The sequence below is a fragment of the Anastrepha ludens genome, chromosome 2, assembly GCF_028408465.1.
Source record: "Anastrepha ludens isolate Willacy chromosome 2, idAnaLude1.1, whole genome shotgun sequence".
NCBI lineage: Eukaryota > Metazoa > Arthropoda > Insecta > Diptera > Tephritidae > Anastrepha > Anastrepha ludens.
In genome coordinates this window covers 163,500,063-163,510,940 of record NC_071498.1, presented here as the reverse complement: position 1 = coordinate 163,510,940, position 10,878 = coordinate 163,500,063, and the positions used below count along the sequence as shown (strand labels likewise).

Genomic DNA, 10,878 nt, shown 5'->3' with positions numbered 1-10,878 from the left:
AAAAAAAAAAAAAATATTGTAGATTTTTTTGACCTTATAAACCAGGCTCCCCGCTTAAGACATTGACGCCCGGGAACGAGATTTTTCGATTTCATTAAACATTTGTAGCAGACCGGGAACGAGAAATCTCGTCTACTAGACTTACTCTGACTAAATAAATAAAAAATATTTCTTCAAATATATATTTGATTTCAAAAAGTTTTCGAAGTTTTATTACACGTCTCCCGAAATAATTTTCACGTCTAAAATCACCGGCCTTCTAGTAAACTTCAGCAAAGTACTACCGGCCGGCAAAGTGGTAAGATCCCGATTCGTATTAAATGATGCCAGTTTTTTCAGCACTAAAAAAATATCAAGACCCCGGGACTGGCATACCTACTATACCTCCATACTTAAGCACGTACATACATAACTAGTAGTCCCGATGTCTGGCCATTGCGCTTAATGTTTTCAAAGCCGCTTTCATAAAATTCTAGGTTAATCACGCACGTACGTACATAAAATATGTATGATTGTATGTATATAGTATACATTTGAATGTTTGTTGTCATTGTTTTTTTTTTTCTTCTTCTTCTTCCATTTTTCATTCGACACATTTTGCCAATAAACAATTTAGCGCAACAGATTCTAACTCCGTACATGCGAACTGAAATCCAACTGTTAGCTTGCAATTGCGTACAACAACAACGCCAATGATCTAACTATAAAAGCGAAGTCAATGTGATTTAAGCCAAATAGTCGCAAAACAAAAGCGCGTAAAGTGATAACGGAACGCATAAGCCGCGAAGTATTTGTTAGCATAAATTTTAAAGGCCTACCTGAAATTACTGTAAAATGCCGACATGGCGTGCGCTTTTCATTTTCGGTGCGGTTGTGCTTTGCTGTGTGGATACTGTAAGCAAATGTAGTAATTTTTTTCAGTGAATGAATAACTTTAACGGCATTCCACTAAGTGTAATTTCAAAATCGTTTACAATAAAAATTGCGTTGATTTCAAAGGTAATAAGAATATTACGAGAAAAGTAAAAAAAGCGAATATCCAAAGATCAGAGCTGTGTATCCATCAAATTCGCACTTCCACTTGACCAAGTTTTTCAATTTCGATTTCCGGTTGGTGATAATGCGAAATACCCCCTTCCCAATTCTCACTGGTCACAACGAATTTAGTAAAACAATTAAATTTGTTTTTGAACCTCTCTTCCCAGGGGATTGCTTGCTTCCATCAATATTGGCTGCTGAATTTAACTATAGACAGTGTTGCCAACTTTTAAGTTTTAAGGCACTAAAAGCAGAAGCGTTTTTATGGTTGTATGTAAAAAAATATACATATCATATATTTCAACATCACCTAATGTACTTTTACAAATTCATAAAATTCTGCGCAACTAAGTTCTCGCTGTTTTTTTGATGAAAATACAACTTTATTTTGAAAAAATGGTTACAAGTGAATCATTGAAAGTATTGCCCATCTCTGGCTACTACTTTTTCCCATCTTTCTGGTAGATCTCGTATACCGTCGCGGTAAAACTGTTCATCTTTTGAGGCTATCCACGGATCAAGCCATTTTTTGATGTCTTCATATGAATGTTCCATTCTGCTGCGGAACAGGTGATAATCGGACGGCGCAATATCTGGAGAATATGGCGGGTGGGGTAGAATTTCCCATTTCAGTGTTTCCAGGTAAGTTTTAATGGGTTTGGCAGCGTGAGGCCGTGCGTTGTCATGCTGTAGAATCACTTTTGCACGCCTCTTCGCGTATGGTGGCCGCTTCTCGCGCAGTGCTCGGCTCAATCGCATCCATTGAAGTCGATACCGATCCCCAGTAATGGTTTCGCTTGGTTTTAACAGTTCATAATAAGCAACACAAACTTAGTCCCACCAAATACATAGCATAACCTTCGCAGCGTGAATATTCGGCCGAGGCGACGAGAGTAGAAGCATGATCGGGCAGTCCCCATGACTTTCTTTTCTTTGGATTGCTGTAATGAGTCCAATTTTCATCACCCTTGACGATGCGATGAAGAAAACCCTTCCTTTTTTACCGCTGGAGCTTTTGTTCACAGGCGAAAAAACGACGTTCAACATCCCTTGGTTTTAACTCGTAAGGAACGCAAATGCTCTGTTTCTGAATCATTCCCCAAGTATGCAATCGCTTGGAAATGAATTGGCGGATAACTCCTAATACTGAAGCAAGCCCTTGACATGGTTGCGTTTGACATGGATCCTCATTAAGCAATGCCTCCAATTCAGCGTCTTCGAGGTTTTTGGTCTTCCTTCAAGCGGACGATCGCCAAGTTTCCGGAATTACTTCTTGGTAGCACTATTTGAAATTATTTGCAGGACATCTTTCTGTTTATCATTTGGCATAGCGATTTTCTTCTTCTTAATTCCCGCGATAACCGCTTACGCCATTTTGGCCGAGTTTAACAAAGCGCGCCATTCGTTTCTTTCTCGTGTTAACCGGCGCCAGTTGGACATACCAAGTGAAGCCAAGTCCTTCCCCACCTGATCTTTCCAACGCAGAGGAGGCCGCCCTCTTCCTCTGCTACCACCAGCTGGTACCGCATCGAATACTTTCAAAGCCGGAGCGTTTGTATCCATTCGGACGACATGACCCAGCCAACGTAGCCGCTGGATCTTTATTCGCTGCGCTATGTCTATGTCGTCGTAAAGCTCATACAGCTCATCGTCCCATTGCCTGCGATATTCGCCGTCGCCAACGTGCAAAGGTCCAAAAATCTCGAGAGAGATTCTACGTTGGATTTCAAAGTTGACATTGTTATAGGTGTTGATGCTGGTTCCTAAATAAACGAAGTCTTTTACAACCTCGAAATGATAACTGTCAACAGTGTCGTGGGTGCCGATACGCGAGTGCGCCGACTGCTTGTTGGATGACAGGAGGTATTATACTTCGATTTGTCCTCGTTCACCACCAGACCCATTCGCTTTACCTTTTTATTCAGTTTTGAGAAGTCAGATTGTTAAGGCCGATGATGTCAATATCATTAATAACTATTACACTTACGAAATAACCACTGACTGAGAGGGCCTTCCGCTTAAGAGGGGTTTCAAGACGATGGGAGAGGGTAGCTGAGGAAGAGTTTGAAGGTTAATGCATAGTGTGAGTTTGAGTGGAGTTAAAGAGTTAAAGTTTTAATTTGGTTTGTTTAATAAATTTACAAATATTGTTAATGCTATTTTCATCTGTGTTGTTGAGTAGATTCGAAAGTTGCTGTTCTAGCGTATTCCAATCCTGGGCAGGTATCGAGAAGGTTGCGTTGTCGTGTAGTTGTTTGAGTTGCAGTAAGGGCAATCTGGTTTGGCTGTATCGTGTAGTATATGAACATGAGTGGCTACAATGCGACCGATTCGAAGGCGAAGGCCAAGGCGATTTTTGTATCATTTTGGGAATATCTTTCATGGTAAAATGTGCACTGAAGTGTAAGGGTTCTTGAGCGGCTTCTTTAGCTTTGGTATCAGCGTACCCGTTGCCTTGTATTCCGGTATGACCTGGATCCCACGTTTTTATTTCCATTACAAATTTACTATCATAAATGCTGAATTTCTCGCCTTTGTCGGACGCATAAAGTACCGCTTCAAACAATTCAGCTGCTTCTGCTGTAAAAACCGAACAGTAGAATATTAATGCAGCGACTGAGATGGTAACACCAGGCTGGTTTGCGACCGCAAACGAGGTACTAGTGTCTGTTTTAGATCCGTCTGCATAAATGAACTCCCATTCGTTTTTTAAACGACCAAAGGCGCAAGGATATTATTGAAATGTTGGACTTTTTTTTTGTCGGGACAGACTAGCAAGTGCAGCACTCAGACACAATTAAATCCATTATATTTCACTCGGATTCCCTTTTTAATTTTCTTTAAATCTACTCGACCTCCGAAGAAATCTGAGTAGATCTTGTGGTGCCAAGGAGCCAAGTTGGTCGTTTCTTAACACAGCAGTGGCAAAGACCTCAAGCCTGATTCGAGCGAAGGCGGGGCAGACGCACAGAAAGTGGTCTACCGTCTCATCCTCCTCTCCACATGCTGGGCACAGTACATTGTCTGAGATGCCCACCTTTTCCATGTGCTTTGCCCATAGAAAGTGACCCGCTATCAGTCCAACCAGCCTCCTACAGTCCCCTCTGCTTAGTGACAGGAGGAACTGCGACAGTCGCTCGGACATAACAGGTAGCATCAGTTTTGTCCATCTGCAGCCTCTCTCAGCCTGCCACGCTCGCTTGTGGGATAGAGTAACCCGTTTGCTACCCGTGGCTTTGATGGCTGCAGAAGGGAGTGGTAGAACGGACTGCGGGCCAAAAAAGTTGGCCTCAGAGCCCAGCCTGGCTAAAGAGTCAGAAAACTCGTTTACCGCGATACCCACGTGTCCCGGGACCCAAGTTAGCATCAGACTATTATGTCTACCGACATAGTTCAGCCTGGATTTACAGGATTCGACTACCCCTGATGTGATTGGGGGGGCTTTCTAAGGTCATGAGCGCAGCTTGGCTGAAGCTGCAGACGCATATAGATCTGCCTCTCCATCTGTTTTCAACAACAAGGTTCATCGTTTCTTGAACAGCATACACCTCCGCTTGAAACACAGATGCATGCATCCCAAAGCAAAGTGCAGTTTTGTCCTGCTGTATTCTACGTAGACCCCAGAGCAAGAGCCGTGCTTGATCCTGGAGCCATCCGTAAAAATGCGGAAGCAGTGTTTGCCGGGCTCATTTTCTGACTTTCACCACACTTGAGCCTCTGGCAGCACCACACTGTATCGCACCCACTGTATTCTCAAGCACGACTCTGTATGTTGGACATACTCATTGGAGAAGGTGGGCTCTTTGAAAAACCTTAGCAAATCCGCAATAAAAAGAGAGCCTGATGTGACATGAAATTTGTGAATTATTTCAACACAACGTTGTATGGTGGACAGTTTGCTATTATTTTTATATTGTTTCTTCTGTTTTAGCATAAAATTGAAGCATAAAACAAATAAACTATTTATGAATTATTTATTAATTTATATAAAATTAAAACTATTACGAAGACGAGTGAAATATTAAAAAAAAATATTTGAAAAATTTTTGAAAAGTTATTGGCGACAGAAACGGTTGCTAGAAGATCAGAAGACTTGTTGGAAGTGTTTCTTCCTGATACTTTCTAAGGTGCGGCAATCGTTTAAAAGATGGTCAGCTGATGGGTTATTAGCGCAAAACGGGTATGGCTGTTGGGTACCTCCTGTGCGGAGAATTCATGAAAGTATTCATTAAAATCGCTCTTTTTTGAGCATGAGATAATAATTTTCTAAATATAATATTCAATGCTTTCAATTCAAATCTTTCTTCCTTAGTGACTTGCTTTGAAGAAAATGTATAATGCGGTATTTTTGATATTATCTATGTACACAATTTGTACACAAATTTGCCATTAAAATTTACATTTTCGTTAAACTAAGAAAAATGGCATTTAGCCAAAGTAGACCATTGCGATTTTCATATAAATTTACCAAAAAAAATTTTTTGTGCACAATTTTGCAGTAGATTTTATTTCAATTTTAATCTGTTTACGATATTGGTTGCAAATTTTTCGAAAACAAATAAAAAAACGGTTGTTTCATGAATCAACTTCTTCTCATCTCTACAGAGAACTGTCGACGCGACGCCAACAGCCATTGCCGCCGCCGCCGCCGCTTCCGAAGAACCAGTGCGTCGACTGCGCAAAGCACACAAAATCTGTGCTCAAGAAATTTCTCCGCCAGCAACGGATGAAAGCGATAACACACAAATAGCCGGCGCCTACTTACGCTGCATGACCAACAGTATGGGTCTGTGGACCGACGGCAAGGGTTACAATGCCAAACGTGTGGCGAAATTTTTCAGCAAGCAACGCAATGAAAATGAAATTGTGGTAGTGGTCGACCATTGTAATCAACAACATAAGCAGGCAGATCTGAATCTGTGGGCTTTTGAAGCGTATCGTTGTGCAACAGCGGGACGTATGGGCACTTGGTTGGGCGAGTACCTGCTAAGTGCAAAAATATAATAAAAAAAATAAAAAAATGGCTTAATTGATTTTAAAAAAAATATTAAAAAATTAAGTGTTTATACGAGTAGGTATATGTATTTATAGAATATTTAATATATGTATGTAGATACGTATTTTATTAAAAAGTATTATTTTTTAATATTTGCAAATTTTTAATTTATTTTGAATTTATTTTGAATTTATGATATTTAATTTTTTTCGTTTTTTTTCTTTTTTTGGCAACAATTAAAATCACATCAATGGCTTTGAAATTACGTATATGTACATATGCACACACCTATATATGTACATACAAGCACACACGTTCACTAGCTTATCTCCAAGTTTCAACGGCATACAACGGCCGAATATAATCCATAAACAAAAGCTCAGTCCACATGATTTGCTTTTTTTGTATCGTGTAACTTACGTCCCACATCTTCTTTGAACCATTGACCTACACGACTATCTAGCATACACTTGAATGCATCGTAGCACCACTTCAATTTCGACTCATTCTGTGCATTACGATTGCAGTCGCTCAATATCGGCACCAATACTTCCGTATTCGCTTTATCGCGATAAAGCGCCGCTATATGTTCCACATTGAAACCGGTGCGATCGTTCCACAATTCCAATTTTTTCCAAATGCAATGCACATACCGATGCACTATCTCCTCGTCCGGGTACTCAAAGTTGTCGAAACGGCGTTGATAGGAGGACGGCAAGCGTTCACGTTCGAAACAACGTTCACTGGCGCTTAAGAAATCATCCTCCGACTTCTCCTCAAAATCAGCGGCGCTCTGTAAATGTGTGCAGCAACATTAAAAATGTCCAACATATAATTAAGTAATTGAAATACACAACAATAACAATGGACACTTACGAACGCGTCAAATGTAAACAGGAATACAATGAAAGCGAGCGTTGTACTTCTCATTTCTTATGTCTAATTGTCTGCCTTTGAAATGCAACTGAGAAGAATAAAGCGTTCGTTTAAGTAGTCACTTAACGGCGTTCAAATCGTGTCTGGATTAGTAGTGTTGCCAAAAATTTTTGAAGCTCAAAGCTAAAACTTCTGAAAAATAAAAGTAAAAATTGCTAAAAAAAAATTGCAGAAAATAAAATTAAACCTGTTTTTGTAATAGCGGTTAATTTAATAATTAGAATATTATGCTAAAAAGTGTTTACGAGCAAACGCTGGCATTTTATTTAAACAATAGGTGTACATACAGCCCGTGACAAACACAGCAACATTTTGACCAGCTCTGACTTTTTTATTACCATTATTTTTTTTATAAACGTAAAGCTCATTGTCTAACAAAAACAACATAAGTCCAAATTTCAAACTAAATAAAAATGTAGAAAATTCTATATATTAAAATAAAATGAATAAATAATTGGCGCGTACCCTTCGGTTAGGTGTTTGGCTGAGCTCTCTCTCCTATTTGTGGTGTGTGTCTTATTGTTGTTCCACAAAAGAAGGGGCCTACAGTCGGCTTGACTCCGAACGGCAAATGATTTTTTATGAGAAGCTTCGGAGGCTTGGCATTGCCTGCCGAGGGGCGACCGCTATTTATTTGGGGAAATTTTAATTGAGGAAATAGAAATCCTTTATTTTCGCGGTAGATGGCTGTAGTGATCGATATCTCGTAAAGTATCGCTCAAACAATTTATCAAATAAGTTTATGCTCATTTTCAAGGTGACATTTCACACTAAAAACATTATTTTATTGTTTTTTGTTTGTTCCATTCAGTTATGAGTGACGGGGTGTTAACAATGGTAGTCTACAAAGAGAAAATGCGGTATATTTTACAGTTTGTCTTTGATGAAGGGGAAAATGCAAGCCAGGCTGAAAGCCACTGAAGTTATGAATGGTGTTTATGGCGCCGATACTGTAACGGCTAATTACGTGCAATTTTGGGTTCGTCGATTCCTTTCAGGAATTTTTGGAAATTCAGGAATTTTTTTAAGACAATCTCGATAATGTCGCTAAAATCACAGAAATAATCGAAGTTGGCCGGCATGTTAGTAGTCATAGTATGGCTTAGGAGCCAAAGATCGATCATAAAATAGTTTTAAGCCAATTGCGCGAAAGTTTTACGCTAAAATAATGAATTTCTTCCTCTCCAAAGTACAATAATATAACAAATGTACTAAATTTTTTTTATGGACAAAATGCGCAACATCGTCAAGAAAAAAAAGAAAATTAAACATCAACGGGATTTTTCAGCAAGTTCAAATTTGCACTTCATTTTACTAAAATTCCATAAGCTATAAAACTGCATACCAAAAATTGTGCTACAAATTTTTACTCGAAACCCTGAGATGACAAGTTTGGGGAACTTTTCTAATTTTTGTATAAAATTCGAATATTGGAAAACTGAATTTTTATGGTCGTAACTCATTGCCTAGCTCTACTTTTATAAGAAAAACGGAAAGAGCATTAAGAAAATAACAAAAAAAGGTAGTCAAAACTGGTCAAAATATTGATGGGCTATCGTTTTGTCGCCGGGTATTTAAAGATATGGTACTTAAGTTTAAAGATATGGTAACGCCAGTGCTAAAGTGCCAAATCTGACAGTGAAGTTTGGCATTTTTTAATAATAATTCTACTTAAGCTGCAATTAGTGGTACCTTAGCCATAACCATAACCATAGCAATCAGTACTTAGAATATTTTGTCACATGAAAGCTACTTGTGTTGGTTCCAGATAAATACTTGAAATATTCATCTCAGTCTAAAAATTTAATTAAATTGCGGAAATGCCTATCAACTCGTTTCGACTTTTGGTACTGAAACTCCATCTCGAGCAATCGTTCTTCGCTCGGAAAAGAACCAAACAAGTGGAAAAAGGAAGAAGGTGCTTTGGATTAGAGGTTAACGACCTACAGTGGCTAATTACCCTCGTACAAACGCTTCAAGCTACTGGAGAATTTCACCGGACGTGTGACATTTAGATCTGCAATATCCGCAGTTATAGCAAAAAAGTGGGTGCTGAGGTGTCTAAACCTTTGCACGACGAGAGCAGGGCAACTGAGATGAAGGTGCCGAGAAGATTCCACTTCATCCTCCAGACAGCTTATGCAGAATGGAATAAGCGCAATCCCAAGTCTCACCACATGGACGCCTAACTGACAATGTCCGATAAAGATGCGTACCACATTCGAGACCTGCCGCTTTGTTAGCCCTAGAAGTTATCTCGAGCGCCCCGATCAACTCATGGCCAGAAGGATTCGCGACTTTGCACGTTTGCGCACTAGCCAAGTGTTCGCTGAGTTGACGTGTGACGCGTGGCCCTTCTTTCCACGAGTAGATCACAGGTTCTCAAGGGAACCGCAATCCTCTCGTTATGCGATGAAACCGTATGTCCACTATCTAGCCAGCTCATCAGCTCAGTAGTTTTCCTCTATTCCACTGTAAGCGGGAACCTAAATAAGCTTAATATTGAAGTATTTGGATGCAATCGAGAGAGAAGTCAGACATTCGCCTACTAATTCCGAACGCACAAACAACGAGCCCAAGGACCTAATTGCCGCTTGGCTGTCGAAGTAAATATTTACATCCTTTACAGTAATTACAGAAGCAAGAACCCATCCATTGCTTACTTAATTGCTGCTACCTCCGCTTGGAAAACATTACAGTAGTCTGGAAGTCTAAATGTGTGCTTGATGGTGAGCTCCCCCACCAACTCTTTCGTCCAACTTCGAGCCATCCGTAAACATGTCTTCAAATGTTGCCCACACCCCAGTCCTCCCTTGTAGGGATATGAATAGCAAAAGTATCATTCGGAACCCGCCAGGGTGTACAATGATCCAGCAGCATGGGGATGAACTCAAAGTTTTTAAGAGTACTATAGTGTCCGTGGCTTAAGTCTAGCTTATTGCTCGAACAGCTCATTCTGATTGCGGCGCGTGACGCGACAGTTTCCCTGCGATTTTCGCGGGTGCCACATGCCGCATAACGTTAAGCGATAGAGTAGGAGTGATCAGAAGCGCCCACTTATTTCAATGAGGATAGACCTTTGGATCATCTCCAGCTTCTTAACTGATGACGTCCTTTCCAGCGAGTTCCACCAGGCATGAACTTCAAAAAAATGGACTTGTGATAAGGTCAATAGAACATAGTGCTGAGTCTGAGGTTACGAGTAGGACAAATGAAAAGTATTATATTAGCTCGAAAAATAAGTGGCTATGTCGCTTATAAACATAGGGAATTTTTTGTCACATTTCTAATGTTGGCAATCCTAACAAAAGCCACTTATGTACTTTTATATGCAGGCAAACCACACGGCCATCGAAGGTAATGAATGTGAAATCTAATGAAACGTTTCTGAACCTTCTCAATTCTTCAAGATGAACCCATATAGAATGGATCCCAGAGACGCTGCAATATTCGAGGTTTGATCCAATAAGAGAAAAATACAAGTTCTTCAGCGAAGAAAGATACTGGAACTCCTTTGAATTCCTTACTACAAATCCGAGCATAGACCTAGACCTGGCAATCATAAAGTTCATATATTTTTAAAACGACATTTCGATGTCCCCTAAGTATTTCTTTTCAAAAATTTTTATGGAAATGCAAGAGCCCAACTTGTAATCGAAATCAATCGCAACTCTGTGTCTATTGAAAGGCAAGCGCTGGCATTTACCAGCATTAAGAGGTAAGTATTTACCATCACACCAAGTCCTCTTGAATTCTCATGAATGAGTTTCGTCCTCTATACCACTATACATAAGACGACACGATGTCAAGAAAACGTCTGGAATATCATTAAAAAATATTAAGAGCAATAATGTCCCTGAAATGGTCTTGTTGGCTTATTTGAAATTGTTTTAAGACAATATTTGCAA

At 39.7% G+C, this 10,878-nt stretch overlaps 2 protein-coding genes across 3 annotated transcripts; one reads left to right on the top strand and one right to left on the bottom strand.

Moving 5' to 3' along the window:
• Positions 1 to 722: 722 nt before the first annotated feature.
• On the top strand, positions 723 to 6,108 carry LOC128855731 (uncharacterized). Of its 2 annotated transcripts, none has more exons than XM_054090885.1 (2): positions 723 to 894; positions 5,644 to 6,108. In XM_054090885.1, exons 1-2 carry the CDS (start codon positions 835 to 837, stop codon positions 6,040 to 6,042), a joined length of 459 nt encoding a protein of 152 aa, XP_053946860.1. In that variant the 5' UTR covers positions 723 to 834; the 3' UTR covers positions 6,043 to 6,108. The 2 variants fall into 2 exon arrangements, with proteins under 2 accessions (XP_053946860.1, XP_053946859.1); XM_054090884.1 differs by lacking the exon at positions 723 to 894 and adding an exon at positions 904 to 999.
• Positions 6,109 to 6,295: 187 nt separating this feature from the next.
• LOC128855732 (general odorant-binding protein 99a-like) lies at positions 6,296 to 7,102 on the bottom strand. The gene is made up of 2 exons (XM_054090886.1): positions 6,911 to 7,102; positions 6,296 to 6,827 (listed from the first exon to the last, which is right to left on the bottom strand). The coding sequence occupies exons 1-2, from the start codon at positions 6,962 to 6,964 to the stop codon at positions 6,414 to 6,416; spliced, it is 468 nt and encodes a 155-aa protein (XP_053946861.1). The 5' UTR covers positions 6,965 to 7,102; the 3' UTR covers positions 6,296 to 6,413.
• Between the last annotated feature and the right edge of the window lie 3,776 nt (positions 7,103 to 10,878).